The following is a 14,682-nucleotide window of genomic DNA, read 5'->3' as shown; positions in this document are numbered from 1 at the left end:
GAAGGAAGTATCTGTGCTCCAGTTTCACTTGCTGTGCTCCAGTTTCACTTTGCCCAGTCTTCTGCCACTGGGACTCAGGATATGGGCAAAATATTCATTTTAGGCAGGTGTGAGAGGTGTGCACAGTGCCAGGCATTTCCACTTCCACCCTACCTTGGGACCACAGAACAGTAGGGACATAAGGACTAGCTTGAAAAGGTGCTGAAATATGGGAAAGGTCCTGGCACTGTGCTGTAGCCAAGGAGGTCACCAGGCCCTTCCTGGCCAAAAAACCCAGCAGGGCTTACAGGGATCAGCCTACGCAGCTGGAGCCCCAGGGAATCTAAGAACTTCCTGCTTTGGAAAGGCAAAGAGATTAAAACCAAGACTTTTAGGAGCCCAGGATCCCACTGGTTCTTCCTTTCTTTCCCATTACACTGGTGACAGCAAAAGAACCCTCTGTGCTCCTGCAGTGCAGCCAGGCCACCTGTGCCTCCACTGTTGGGTGAACATTTACAGAACTGCAAAGTCCAGCTCTGCTTTTGTGCCACACAACCCTAAAACTGGAATGTTTTATAAAGTAAAAATATTGCTTACACACTCCAAATATTCTTTGAAATGGGTTGTGTGTCCATACCAAAATGTCAGAGTTATGTCTACAGGGAGATGTAAGATCCTTAAAGTGCTGGGAATTGCCAAGGGAAGTATCTGCTTACACGGCCCAGCACAGCAACTCCACGTGTGAAACACACTGCAGGGTCTGGTGAGCTAACAGGGGAAACCAGGAGATTTCAGCAAGCACGGTGTGAATTACCAAATTCAGAGCCATTAAACTGTAGACTGCGAATCAAAGCTGAGAGCTCTTAGCTACAATGAGTAAAACGGCAGAAAGGGATGGGGGCAAGGCTGAGGATGACGACGTCTGTGTGCTGGGCACACGGGCAGAGCTGCTGGGGGAACAGCGTCACGGCAAAGCCCCCGGCAGACCCTCAGCAATCCCCAGGCCGCCCTTGTCTCGCAGCACGAGACTGAGGGCGCCGGGCCGAGCGCCGGCCCCGCCTGCGGGCGGTGCTGCGGAGGGACGGCCCCGCCGCCGCCGCCCCCCCGCCTCCGTCCTCATCCCCGGCTCCGGCCCGCAGCGCCTGGGCTGCTCCGCGCCGCGCTGAGGGTGAGTGCGGGGCCGGGGGGCCGGGGGATGCGCCCAGGGGCAGGCTGTCCCGATGGAAAACGGAGGAAGCGCCGTCTCCCAGCCGGGAGGAGGCTCTGGGGGAAGGGGGCTGCGGGACGAGCAGGCTGGGCAGGGCTCGGCCCGCTTTTGCCGCTCTGCTGGCTCTGAGGGCCGAGCTTACATCGGCTAATCCAGTCCGAATCCACGCGTGGGGCTGTTCAAGGAGCCTTAATACGCTTTGCTGACTCACGGAGCTGTAGTGTTGTGGCAGAGTTGGCAAAGACCCTTTTTCTGCTGCCGCTCTGTGCCGTGTCGTGCTCCAAAATCTCGTGTCTGTGGCTCCAGCGGGAAGCACCGCAGGGTAAAAAGGTAAAAATTGAGTCTTGTGCCCCGTGACGGCAAAGCCCTTGCAGCTGCGGGCAGAGGTTGCGGAAACGCTCCGGGCGTCGCAATCCGGAAACGACCGTGGGAGTCCTGGTGACTTTGGAGTGCTTTATTTGGCACTAGATTACGAGAGCAAAGGTTTGAGGTACGATTTGATATCGGTAGTGGAAGAGTAGCAGTTTTATGACACACCCGGTTTAATGCTTTGCCGTGCTCTTTGCTCCCAAGATAAACCCCCAGATTATAACTTAGTGCTGGAAGATAAAATGCCTGGTTCTCCAACGGCCTTGTAATTTAAAGGGGGAAATGTGACCACCAACCTGCTCTACATGTTCTATTTTCAGTGTGTCACCTGGCAGGTGCTAACCTCAATTACAGGTGCATGCAGCTAGCTTTTCTTCATTACTTCAGGGTTTTAATATTCTTACTGATAATTGTTTACCACACTTCCTGTGGACAGAGCCAGCTGCTGTCTTCACCTTGCTCCATCGATGATAATCCTTTGCAAATGAGAAATAAAACGCTCTGGTCCCCAGAGATCCCTTGTGAGGGGTGCAAGAGGAAACTGCAGCAGTTCCCTGAGGTGGCCTGTTTTTCTCCACACTGACAGATTGTGCTGGTGGGTCAGTGCAGGGAGGCACCAAAACCTCACTACATCATGAAGGCACCATCTGGAGACAGACACCGACTGGGTTTGATTGGGAGCATGATCTCGGTGCTGGAGGGAGGTCTCTGCTGTCTTTTGCTGGGCTGTGTCATGCAGCACCCTCCAGGGTCACCCAGACAGGCGTCTGAGGTTTGGGGTTGTGCAGGATGGTTGTGGGGAAGGGCCCTGGTGCTCTCTGGCAGCAGGGAGGGAGCCAGTGTGGAGCTCTGTGTGCAGCAGGGCAGGCTTATGGGGGCTGCTGATGAGGAGAGAGTGAGGATGTGGAATGTGGGGCAGCATGGCAGAGGCTGCAGGATGCACCTTCTGCCCCGTGCTTCTGTCTCAGGCCTGCATGAGGGAGCACAGACCCATTAAACAAAAGCCACACAGGCCCTGGTGTCCCCTGGCCGCTGGTGCAGATGGTTGTAAATGCCAGTAGCTGTGTGTTGTTGGAGCTGTTCACCAGTTTGTGACTCTGAGAAGCTTCCTGGGAGCTGCAGGGCTGAGCATTGGTCATCTGGCCAGTGGCTCTTTACCCAAAAATTCAGTTATCATTGCTGTGGTGGTGGGTTTTATTAGTATTTTATATAAGGGTGAGCTTAGCAGTACAAATTAATCATTGATGTAGCCCGGCTCCTTCCAGCTCAGGGAATTTCTGTTTTCAGGTTCTGTTTTAACTCCCAACTTACCTCTTATTCCCAGTTTCCTGTTGAATTTATCAGAAGTGCCTGCATTCACAATGTCCCTTGGCAAGGAGTTCCACAGGTGTGGTTCCCAGTGCATGAAGAAACATCTCTCGTAGGGAACAGGCTGGAAATAAACTGACTTCATTTGGTGGCCCCTAGCTCTGGGGCTGGAAAGGCCCATGAATTTCTGCCGAGGCTGCACTAAGGTTCTCCAGACACCACTTCCCGCCAATGCTTAGGTGATTTTAAGCCTTGCTTGACAGGAACTATGCAGAGAACTCCTGGCTTCTGCAGGCTCCAAATTCCTTCAGCCAATCCCTGTGCTGGTAGCTCTTGGGGCCCAAGCTCAGCAACTCTTCCATGCACGTATATCATGTGTTGCCACTTCCCCAAACATTCACAGCTCCCTTTCTCTGGCAGCACCACCATGGCTGTTCTCTCCAAGGAATATGGCTACGTCATGCTGACCGGGGCTGCCAGCTTTGTCCTGGTCATGCACCTCGCCATAAACGTGGGCAACGCCCGCAAGAAATACCATGTGGAGGTGAGTGCTCAGTGAGGGCATGGCAAGGTGTGGAGCCAGGCTGCTGACACCTTGATCAGTTTGGGGTGCCTTGCTGACATTTCCTGCCCCTTCACATAGATGTAGAAGGGATGGAGCTGCCATGGCTCTCCAGAAAGCATAACACAGCTTGGGATTTGGGACATCAGCTGAAAGTATGTGGCTTTGAGCTTGGCAGCACTGATGGGCAAGAAACTGCTCAGCCCTTTTTCCCTGCAAATATGTCTTGATGCAGCACTAGGAGGAAAGGGGTTGTAGTGGCACAAAAGTGACAGGAGGGTTTCTCAAACACAGGGGGAGCGTGTGAGCGCTGTCACAAGTCTTTCAAGTGACCTTCCCTCAGCATCTATTGGGGAGCCTCTATGGCAGGCAGAGCTGTGGGCTGGGTGGGGACGGTTGTGAGTCAGGGCCATGGCATGCAGTGGCTGCTGTGCCACTTGGCTTCAGCACAAACCACTGCTCCTTTGCTCTTTCACCACTTCACTCACGGAAGTGACAAGCAGGGGTGGGCACGAGGGCAGCTCCAGCTGTCTGTTGGGGTGATCCCATTCCTGCTGCATCAAGTCAGGACTGGAGCAAATGTACCCAGTGTGTGTGGTGCACAGAGGGCTGGATTTGAGGCCTGGGGAGGCCTCTGCAGCCAGACAGCAGCTCCAGGAAGGCAGTGACCTTGAGCAGAGCTTTTGTGGGCCCCAGGGCAGGCACAGGCTCTAACCTGCCACTGCAGGCTGGTCTTGCAAACACTCAGGCAGCTCTGGGTTCCTGGGGAGAGGAGCTGCAGGCCTGGCTTGCTGATGCTTTGCTGCTGGTTTGTTTTTTGGCAGTACCCAACCATGTACAGCACAGACCCTGAACACGGGCAGATATTCAACTGCATCCAGCGTGCGCACCAGAACACGTGAGTGACACCTTTGAACAGGGGCCTTGGAACACACACAGGGCTGAGGGGCAGGGCCCACAGCCCCAGAGGTGCTGCTGCCACTGCTTTGATCCAGGCTCAGCCCTGCAGAGCTTAGCAGGCTGTGCTGGCCCCTTCCCATGCCTTAAACTGTGGGATGGTGCTGTGAAGCTGTCTCTTCTTCCCCAGTTCCCACCAGTTTGCTTCCATGGGTAGCTGTTAAGATATGAGGAATCTTGTTTCCAGAAGGTGCTGATCTGTTGTGCAGCCCAGGTCTCCCTGGGAGAGGCCCAAGTCCACCCAGCTCCTGTGGACAGGTTGCAGCAGCACGTCAGAGGGGTGCTGGGAAGCACAACTCCTGGGGAATGTTTAGAGTGGCTTAGGGAACAAAATGGAAAGAGTGGTTGAGTGTCCTGGGAGAGAGGCACAGGCTGGGAGGAAGCCCCTAAAACTGTGTGTGCTCAGATCCCTTCTTGCCTCAGCCACAGCACTGAGCACAGAGACTCATGATGAGCCCAAAATGCCCTTGGCAGGGAATGTTTGCAGTTTCTGCCCTTCTGGAGTTTTGTCTTTGTAAGCAACCTGAGCACAAACACAGCCTCCTCACTTTTATTTTCAGATTGGAAGTCTACCCTGCCTTCCTGTTCTTTTTAGGCACTGGAGGAATCTACCACCCGGTAAGTGATGCAGAACTCTGCTCTGGCTCCCTGACCTGGGCAGGGTGGGGGGCAGGAGACCAAGACAGCCCCTTCAGTAGCCACATCACACTTAACAGCAGTGCCCCTTCTTAAAATTTAGTTGTAGAAGGTCTTCTGCAGAAAAATCACAAGTAATAAACTAATTTCTGCTGTGTCAGCTATTAGAGCCCTTCCCCTAAAGGTGCTTTGTTAGCCAAAGCAAAGCATTTGCAGCCTCCAGTCACTGAGTGGGAAGAACCCCTTCAGCCCAGTTTTTCCAAGCCCTGCCAAAGGAAGTCAACAAAAGCCTGGATTATTTTTAACTGAAAGATGCAGACAACTTGGGAGGAGACAGGCAGATGGGAGAGGCCAAATCCAGTAGCTCTGTCTTTGCCATCAAAAGACAAATTAGGTCTTTCCTGAAGACAGACTCCTTTTCAAGTGGGAAGGAAGCAGCATAGATACATCTGCCAAATGGGAGCCACACTGGAGTGAGCTCTAAATGAAGAGTCAAGGTGGAAGTTTGGAACACCTGCTGGAGGCACTGGAGCAGGGCTTGGAGCAGCAGCTGCCTCCACCATCCTGGTCCTTGCTCTGGCTCACTGACTGGCCAGGGCTGAAATGAGATTGAGCACCTGGTTGCCTGCACAACTTTGCTCAAGCCTCCAAAGCCTTTTAATGCTTCTCCTTTCTCTGCAGCGATTTGCCACAGGGCTTGGCATGGCCTGGATCCTTGGGAGGCTCCTCTATGCCTATGGCTACTACACAGGAGGTAGGACTGTACCCTGCAGCACGCACTGTTGAGACTCAGGTCTCCTACAGGGACCTCAGGACTTTGCTCCCACCCAGGTGTGAAGGAAAGGGTGCAGGCTGCCAACACTGCAGCATGCTCTTCCTGCTCTTGGGAAGAGCTCTCATCCAGCAGGCATGCCTACCCTAAGAGGCCTGAGCTGTTTTGCCCTGGGGCTTTCCCTTTAGTTCCTGCTCCCTCTTGCATCTCCGGGCTGGACTAGTTTTTCAGTGAACTGACAAATCCTGATTTTTTTTTTTTCCAGATCCCAAAAACCGAAGGAGAGGGGCTTTTGGTTCCGTGGCACTCATTGGGCTGGTGGGCACAGGCATCGTTTCAGCCTGCCAGCACCTGGGCTGGGTCTGCCCGTACAGCTGCAGAAGCTAAAGGGACTTTTCTTCTGTTTTCTTTTAGAATACTTGGCTTCCTGTGGTTTTTTCCTTTTCTTTATCAATAAAAGGAAGTTGTCCATTCTGTATTTTCATTCTAAAGTTACAGAAGGGTTTCTTAAGAAGCTCTGCGGAATGCTAGAATGACTCTGATTTTGTAGGACTACAGAAATCTGGCTGTCAGGCAGAGATGTTCCTTCTAGCTTTTATGATTTTAGTGATCAAAAAGCCACCTTGCAGCTCATTTAACCCATACAGCAACAGACCCTTCAATTCATGTCACACTGAGATGATCCAGAGTAAGTATTTATTTAATTGCTAAAAAAAGGCATGAGAAAACAATTGAAGTTGTTGCTTCATCGTGTGTATAAAGAACAGTAAGTCTACAGGAAGGAAGGGAGATAGCTTTCACTATTCTGTGCTGGAGCTCACCACCACTCTTGTGTGGAGGTGATTCTCAGGGCCATGCCTGGCCCAGGCAGTATCAGCCAACCCTCCCCACAATGTTTTATCCCACTTGTAAGGAAGGTACAGATAGAAAAAAACAAAACTTGAGGTTACTAAGGGTCTGGAGGGAATAAACAATGCTGCACGCACGGCTTTTATGTGGTTACAGAATAGACAGGGTCAGGAAAGTTACACGATACCGTTGTGTCCAGGAGCTTACACCTGCACTGAGTAGTATCCTACCTTTTAAGAAGCCAGAACTGGAGCTGATGGAGGGGGGAAGGCAATGGGAATTAAGGCACACAGCCTGGGAAGCCTGGGCCTGGCCTTGGCCACTGACAAGCCTCTGGTAACACCTCTGTGGCTGCAGGAGCTGCTGCCAAAATCCAGACTGGTGCCTCCTGCTCTGAGCTTCCCACTGTCCACCAGCCAGGTCAGAGCTGAGCCCTGTGCGTCCCACCCCCCTTGCAGGAGCAGGGTGGGTAAACGCTGCTCCAGCTCCGCTTCCCCCGGGCACTGACAACTGTAGGGTACTTTATTGCTGTGTACATGATCCACATCTCTGGCTGGCAGAAAAGAGCTGCCTGATGCTCCCCGGAGGCACTAAAACACAGACTCCACGTCCCCCATCTCCACGCAGACAGTCTTCAGCTGCGAGTAGCTCTCGATGGCTGCCCGGCCGTTCTCCCTGCCAAATCCTGCAGGGAAGAGCTGCAGTGAGGACACAGCTCCAGGCAGTGCCAGTGGCCACTCACAGCCCCTGGAGCTGGCATGTACCAGGGGAGGTGACACAGAGCTCACCTGAGAACTTATATCCCCCAAAGGGCAGCTCCACTGGGCTGACGTTGTAGTTGTTGATGAAGCACATGCCAGCGTTGAGAGCAGCCACTACCCTGTGAGCCTTCTGGATATCCCTGCAGGAAAAAGGGTAATTCAGCTGGATCCCTTCCTTCCCTGCCAGGCACCAGCCACTGGAGAAAGGCCAGCAGGCCACGCTGCTTTTTGGAGTCCAGCCTGCCCCACTCTGTCTTTGCCTGCTCAAAGGAGGCAGCACAATTCCCAAGGATGCTCCAAGTGCATTTGATTCCAGAGGGCAGGACAAGGACACCAGCAATAGGGAGTGGGGCAAGTAGCCAACAGCAGCACAGCAGGCTCCTGATGCATCCTGGAGGGGCAGGGAGGCAGACAGCAGGCCAAGCCAGGCTGGGAGGAACCCAAGGGACAGCTGGGCCCACCCAACACTTTGGGGAAAAAATGGGAGATGTGCAGTCATTTACAGATCTCCCTATTGGCAATCCCTTGCTTCAGCTTTTCTGGAAGAGGATACTCATGCCCAGGCACTGCAAGAGGAGCAGCAAATCACTGCAGTATTTCCCCAGAATGATTCCACAGCACTGCCCAGTCATACCTGGTGAAGACACCACCTGCCAGGCCAAATTTAGTGGCGTTGGCTCTCTCCAGAACCTCCTCCTCCGTGTCAAAGGGCAGGATGGCCATGACAGGCCCAAAGATCTCCTCCTTCACACACGTCATGTCATCCTTGCAGTTCCCTGGAAGCGTGGCAGAGCACAAGTGCTTCAGGAGGAAAAGCAGCAGCACAGCCTGTGCACTCTGCAACCCACACAGCCTTGGGGACAGCACCCAGCATGGCAGAGCACACCCTGCACCTCAAAAGCACCACAGCACCATTCCTGTCAGGCCCTCCAACAGCACAGATTTCCCTGGATGCAGTTCTTGGAAGCCTCAGCTCTCTCTAGGACCCCTATCCAAGTGTCCATCCACACTGGGGACATCACAGAGCCAGGTTACAAAGGTGAACTCATTTCTCAGGAGAAATCCCACAACATCCATGGTACCATGACGGAGATGGATCCTACCTAACACACAGGGCCGCATGTAGTAGCCATTCTTCAGCTTCGGGTCATCTGGCACATACAGGTCCCCACCACACAGCACCTCTGCCCCCTGGAAAAGAGCCAAGAGAGGAAGAGGTGCAGGCACATCCAGCAGCATCCTGCCCAGCTCTGGCTGGCCTTTGGCCTATCCCAGCAGGCTCTGCTAAAACATTTGACCCCTCTTTCTTATAAGGCCCCGTTACGTACTGAAATCCTGCTATCAGGTGTCCCCAGAGCCTTCTCCCCTCCAGGCTACACCACCCCAACTCTCAGCCTTTCCTCATGTTTTTCCTATGATGAGGATTCCAGAGCTTGAAGTGGGGTCTCAGCAGAGCAGGTCAGAGGGGCAGAATTCCCCCTCACCTGCTGCCCACATCTTTGGATGCAGCCCAGGGCATTGGGGGTTTCTGGGTGCCAGCACACACGGCTGGGGCATGTCCAGCCTCTCATCCAGCAGCACTCCCAAGTCCTTCCTTGCAGGGCTGCTCCATCTGCTCACCCCCCAGCCTGGATTGATAGCAGGGGTTGCTCTGACCCAGGTGCAGCACCCTGCACTGGGCTCAAATCACCTCCCTGTCCTCCACATGCCTTAACACAACTTCCAGGAGGATCTGTTCCGTGATCTTTCCACAGTCAGAGTGGTGAGGCTGAGGGGTCTGTAATTCCCAGGCTCTTGTCCACCACCCTTTTTGAAAATGGGTGTTTTTCCTTTTCCAGCCACTTGGAACTTCACCCGATTGCCATGACTTTTCAAGTATCATGGAAAATGGCTCAGCAACTACATTAGCCAATTCTCTGAGGACCCCAAGATGCATCCCATCAGATCCCACAGACTTCTGTATCTAGTGGTCCAACACACCCACTGAGTAAACAAAAAACAACCAAAAAACCCCAGCTTAAGTGGGAAGGCACAGGGCAGGAGGGCAGCTGGCAGTGTGTTTGTCTAACAGGAGAGACATTTCAGGGCAGGCACAAGGCAGCATCACAACCTCACCTGCTCCTTTGCCTGCTTGATAAAGCCCTGCACACGATTCAGGTGGGGCTGGTTGATGAGGGCTCCCATCCGTGTGTCTTCCAGAAGAGGGTCTCCAATTTTGATTTTCTGGGTGCGTTTCACCACCTCCTTTGTGAAGGTATCCAGGATCTTCCTCTCCACAAACACCCTGGTGCCATTGCAGCACACCTGGGACACAGGACAGGCAGCTCAGAATAGGAAACACAGCACTCCACAGTCCTTCCCTCCTCGGGTCCTGCTCCAGAGGCTCTTGGAAAAGCCCCTCCATAGCTGCTGCATCAGCTAATTTGTCCTTGGGGACAAGGAACACAAGGAGATTACCCTGGGGCCGTGACTGCACTGAACAGTCCTTGCTGGACACCGTGGTTCTGATGCCACCAGGTGGCAAAAAGGCATCAGGTCACCAGCAGCAGAGACCTTGAGCTGACTCCTGAATTCCTAGAAATGACCTTGCTGAGCAAATTTGCCAACAGGATTACACAAAACCTGCAGCACAGGTGGATATCCCGAATTTGGGAAGAAGCCTGTCCTCAGGCTCAGCACACCAGGCTGGAATCTGCTGCCCTTCCAGGGGACACCAGCACAGCTTCTCCTGACCCGTGAGTGCCAGACTGGTGCCTAGGGCACAGAAGCAGCTGTGCTGAGCTGGGTGCTTGGTGCCAGGGAGGCTCCATGTCTGGGAAGGACAGGCCACTGGCTGAGTGCGTCCTGTGGCTAAGGCACACTCTGCTGGGACACGCTCCTCTGGCTCCTGCAAGGGCATCCCTTCTGACACTGCACAGGGAAAGGTGTGGCAGGACGGGAGCTCAGGGCATCCCTCACTTCCAGGAGGTTTCAGGCTGGCCCCAGTGCCCAACCCTGACCCCACCCTGCCCCACTCCTGCCCCACGGACACACACCTCGCCCTGAGTCAGGAAGTTGGCCATGAGGGCTCCCTTCACAGCATTCTCCAGGTCAGCATCTGAGAAGATGATAAGGGGGGATTTGCCCCCCAGCTCCAGGGTGACTGGCTTTATCCCTTTAGCTGCCATCTCCATGATCTGAGGGGAACAAGGACACAAGAGATAAGTGATCCACTGGCCAAGGGGAGGCTGTGGGGGACAGGCAAGAGAGACCCCAAGGACCATTCACCAACAAGAGAAGCAGCACAAAGGGCAAGATGGGCTCCCTAGATGTGGTGAGTTCACACTGAGGACAGACACAGAGGGTTTGGGGGTTGTTTTTTTCATAGATAAAGCAAAAAAAATCTGGAGAGGCATTTGCAGGAAGTCTCGTGCTCAGTGTAAGCTGCAGGCAGCTGTAGCTGCCATCTGTCACTGCAACCCACAGGTACACACGTGGAGGGATCATTCATGGGACATTTCCCCTCCTTCAACTCAGAATTTATTTCCAGAAGTCTTTCTTTAATTTTGGAATAATAAATTGAGGGTGAGAAACTCACAGAAACTATCCCCTTGCTTAAAAACAGTAGGTTGCATGCAGCTTTAGTGTTTTATGGCAGCCAGAATCACATTTTTCTAGTGCTGCTGTTTCATGTGCTCTCCTCCCAACATCAACACCCACCTGAGCAGCTCAGAGACTTCCCTGCCACCAGGGGCTAAGCAAGTGAAGCTGACCAAGGGCTTTCTCTCCCAAGCTCGTGCCCAGCAGGTTAACTGGATCCCCAGCATGACCCTGAACATGCTGCAAGCTCCTTGCCCAGCCCAAAAATGCTGACCCACACCCCACCTCTACAAGCCCTGTGCAGAAAAGCTCAAGGAGGTATCAACTAAAGATTGATTGTAGTTGATACAGCCCTTGTCTCAAGGTGTCTTTACCTTCATGCCAGTTGGCACACTGCCAGTGAAAGAGATTTTGGCCACATCTGGGTGCTGGCAGAGGAACTGGCCCGTGGCAGCCCCACCCTGCACCACGTTGAAAAGCCCCTTGGGCATTCCAGCCTCTGTGAAGATCTCTGCCAACTTCACCACAGAAACAGGGGTGAAGGGTGAAGGCTTGTAGACCAGCGCATTGCCTAAGGGAACCCAGACACAGGCGAGGTGGGGTTAACACCCAAACTGCTTCAGGGAAGAAACAAAAACAATCCCCACCCCGCACTGTGAGTTTGTCTCAACAGACCCCAGAAGTTTCCCCCTGAGAGAAGAGGAAACACCTTCAGCTGATCACTGCAACTAAGGGTGCCCCTCCTGCTGGGGAGAGGCTGGAGGAGATGGGGCTGCTGGTCTTGCCCTGCAGACATTTCCAGAGACCTTCCCCATCTGGTACAAAGCCAAGCTATCAGTGTTTTTCTGGATGGACTCCTAACCTCTTGACATTTGACATGTTCCTCCTTCCATTTCCCTTCCCTTTCTGCCAGAGTAACAGCCTGAACACTCTGTTAATCCTTCAACACTTCAAGGTAATCATAGACTTCATCCCAGAAATCACTCTGCCCCACAGGATCACTTGGCTTTGAAGAGACACTGGTGTGGGCAGACAGGCTCCATTACCACAAGCCAAGGCCGGGCCAGCCTTCCAGCAGGCAGTCTGGAAAGGATAATTCCAGGCTCCAATCCCAGCACACACCCCAAGTGGTTCTCTCCGAGTGTATCCAAAGGATCCCCCAGGAAGCTGGATGTGTTCACCTGCAAAGAAAGAGCCACAAGGTAGAAAAGAGCAAAGCCCCTTCTTGTCTCATCAGTCCCCAGGGGTCAGGTCTGGCTTTGCCTGGAGCAGAGACACAGTTTTATCCCAGCAAGCTCAGAAAAGGTGTGCGAGTGCCCACAGACCATAACAGCATTGGGCAAAGACCTCTCACAACCCTTCCGAGGTCTTCAGGAACGGTCCATCTCTCAGGGAAATCAGCAGCAAAGATGGCTTTGTGCCACTGGAGTTACCAGGGAAGGTGGGACAGAGAGCAAAGAGCAAACTCCAGTAACTCCTCACCCGCCAGAGATCCTGCCAGCCCTGCGTAATACTCCAGGCACTGCCAGGATATGTCGATGTCCACTCTGGCCTCAAAGATGGATTTCCCATTGTTGATCGTCTCCATGGTGGCAATCTCCTCCCTCTGCTCCTGTGAGCGGCACAGGACAGAGACAACACGTTAGAGAAGCCTGGAGCAGAACCCCACAAGGAGACAGCTGCTCCACGAGCACACAAGTCCCAAACAAGATCCTGCCATGAGAAATGGTCTTCTCCAAAAGGGACATTCCCAACTGCTGTTTATCAATGGTGACTGAGGCAGGGCAATGTCAAAGGGAAAGCTGCTGGGGTTCACTGCTGGTCCAGTCTTGTTTAACATCCCTGTTTATCTTGAAGATGAACAAACATGAACTTAGAAGCTGGCTGGCAAACAATGATTAGAATTCGCAGAACTGAACTGGGAAGAGCAAATAGCAAGATCAGGATGGAACCAGAGGCCAGTGAAGAGAGACAATGCAATGCAGCTGGGAAGTATCCTTTAACAGTCCATCTCCCAGAAATATCACCCTGCTCTGGAAGTCTGGCAAAAGCAAAAGCTTGGCATAAAGGAAAGTTTTCTCATGACACATACACACTGGGGAAAGAAGGTCTGGGTTCTTACAGATCTGTGCCTTGATGGAGATTAACTCTGATTCCCAAGGACCTGTTATCTTGGAAAGGAGTCTGTCTATGTGCATCCTCCCCATGTGTATTATCTGATAGATAAAAACCAGTACTCCTACTTTCTCTTATTGCCAGGACACATTCCAATCATGTAACAACAGCCTCCAATAAGCCAAAAGTTCAGCCATGCCAGTTATGCAATTTCAGCTTTGAAACTGTGTGCAGTGAAATTTAATCTTTGGAGCTGTTAAAAGAACCACAAACCCTGCAAGATGCCAAATGGGTCGCTTCAGTTTTATGTCTTCTAACAGAGTTCAGCTGAGAAAGCACACACTGGCCTTGAATCCAGTGATAAGACCAAAGCTGCAGGCACGGATGCTGACTCCAGTGATAAGAGCAAAGCCCTGCCTGAGGCAGCCTCCCGTCTCTTCTGGCCAAAGATGGGTTTTAACTCCTGAGCAACTCCTGGAGCTCTGCAAGTCCTGCTGAAGCCTCCAAGAGCCACAATAACCCAAAAGGAAGCTCAGAGACAGAACCACCCCTCTCCCCCCCAACATACCCGAATAATTCTGGCAGCCTCCAGCATCACTCGGCACCGCTCCATGCCTGACATCTGACTCCATATTTTAAAGGCAGCTTTTGCACTCTGCACAGCCAGATCAACTTCCTTCTCCCCAGAGCAGGGCAGCTTGCACAGCACACGACCTGGGCACGTTTTGAACAGGGAATGAATGAGATGGAAATCTCAGAAAAGGGACCCAGAATGTGGTTTACTTGCACCAGACCCCACATACTTCAGTCAAGCCACCTATACCAGGCATGGAATTTCCCACTGAAACCCACTGATTTGTAATCAGCCACAGAAGAGGGGCTACAATTCAGCTGCTCCCAATTAAAAGAGCTGACATTCCCCACAGTCGTGTTCTGGTTACTAATTACCTCCAGTTGCTACAAAATCCCTGGCTTTTCCAGTTGAGTTTGTTACACTTCTACCACCCTCTTCAAGACCCTCGTTACACATTCCCCAGGAGAGTTAAACACTTAGAAACGATTCTGCTGAACGCTACACACCGATAACTAAATTACATAATTACAGAGATATTTAAATCACGGGAGTTTGCCAAAATCAGGCAGTGACAGAGCGAGAGCTGATTCCTGCACGAAGAACGATGATGGCCAAACTCGGGAGGCAGAGCAGCCACTCCAGCAGGGCGGCTGGGGAGCAGCAGGGGCGGCAGCCGGGCGAGCTGGGGGAAAGCCGAGGACAGCGGGCCCTGCAGGCACAGAGCCCTCCCAGCCCCCGGAGCTCCCCCGGTACCTGTGGCCGGCTCGAACACCTCCTCCAGCTGCCCGCCGTCGGCGGGCTGGACGCGGGCGCCCGCGCGGTAGTTGAGGGGCTGCTGCACGGTGACGGTGCCGGTGGCGGAGCTCATGGTGGCGAGGCCGGGAGCGACGCAGCGCAGCCGGGGGAGCAGGAGGAGGAGGCTCGGCAGCCGGGACGGAGCCAACATCGGCGGATCCCGTGAGGCGCCGCGGGCGAGGCGCCGCCTCTCCCTCAGACGCCTTTTCACCGGCAGGG

At 53.3% G+C, this 14,682-nt stretch overlaps 2 protein-coding genes across 2 annotated transcripts; one reads left to right on the top strand and one right to left on the bottom strand.

Moving 5' to 3' along the window:
* The first annotated feature begins 1,003 nt into the window (after positions 1 to 1,003).
* On the top strand, positions 1,004 to 6,268 carry MGST3 (microsomal glutathione S-transferase 3). The gene is made up of 6 exons (XM_041478943.1): positions 1,004 to 1,147; positions 3,284 to 3,407; positions 4,250 to 4,323; positions 4,943 to 5,000; positions 5,700 to 5,772; positions 6,056 to 6,268. The coding sequence occupies exons 2-6, from the start codon at positions 3,291 to 3,293 to the stop codon at positions 6,175 to 6,177; spliced, it is 444 nt and encodes a 147-aa protein (XP_041334877.1). The 5' UTR covers positions 1,004 to 1,147; positions 3,284 to 3,290; the 3' UTR covers positions 6,178 to 6,268.
* Positions 6,269 to 6,472: 204 nt separating this feature from the next.
* ALDH9A1 (aldehyde dehydrogenase 9 family member A1) lies at positions 6,473 to 14,660 on the bottom strand. Its single transcript, XM_041478935.1, has 11 exons — positions 14,422 to 14,660; positions 13,663 to 13,808; positions 12,462 to 12,591; positions 12,026 to 12,160; positions 11,354 to 11,550; positions 10,436 to 10,576; positions 9,516 to 9,704; positions 8,504 to 8,591; positions 8,035 to 8,176; positions 7,428 to 7,540; positions 6,473 to 7,324 (listed from the first exon to the last, which is right to left on the bottom strand). Exons 1-11 carry the CDS (start codon positions 14,612 to 14,614, stop codon positions 7,230 to 7,232), a joined length of 1,569 nt encoding a protein of 522 aa, XP_041334869.1. The 5' UTR covers positions 14,615 to 14,660; the 3' UTR covers positions 6,473 to 7,229.
* Positions 14,661 to 14,682: the final 22 nt, after the last annotated feature.

This window comes from Pyrgilauda ruficollis, unplaced genomic scaffold (assembly GCF_017590135.1).
Source record: "Pyrgilauda ruficollis isolate IOZ18807 unplaced genomic scaffold, ASM1759013v1 scaffold47, whole genome shotgun sequence".
Taxonomy (NCBI): Eukaryota; Metazoa; Chordata; class Aves; order Passeriformes; family Passeridae; genus Pyrgilauda; species Pyrgilauda ruficollis.
The sequence above is the reverse complement of the archived record's forward strand: the minus strand, read 5'-3'. Positions and strand labels throughout refer to the sequence as shown.

Bases quoted from the DNA above. Each gene is read 5' to 3' on its own strand.
- ALDH9A1 (XM_041478935.1), bottom strand. From the start codon at position 14,614: ATGTTGGCTCCGTCCCGGCTGCCGAGCCTCCTCCTCCTGCTCCCCCGG. The intron at 10,577-11,353 runs GTAAAGACACCT...TGTTCCCCTCAG, and splicing joins GTGTGCCAACTGGCATGAAG to ATCATGGAGATGGCAGCTAA. The intron at 7,541-8,034 runs GTATGACTGGGC...TTTTTCCTGCAG, and splicing joins GCAGGTGGTGTCTTCACCAG to GGATATCCAGAAGGCTCACA.
- MGST3 (XM_041478943.1), top strand. From the start codon at position 3,291: ATGGCTGTTCTCTCCAAGGAATATGGCTACGTCATGCTGACCGGGGCT. The intron at 5,001-5,699 runs GTAAGTGATGCA...CTTTCTCTGCAG, and splicing joins CTGGAGGAATCTACCACCCG to CGATTTGCCACAGGGCTTGG. The intron at 5,773-6,055 runs GTAGGACTGTAC...TTTTTTTTCCAG, and splicing joins CTATGGCTACTACACAGGAG to ATCCCAAAAACCGAAGGAGA.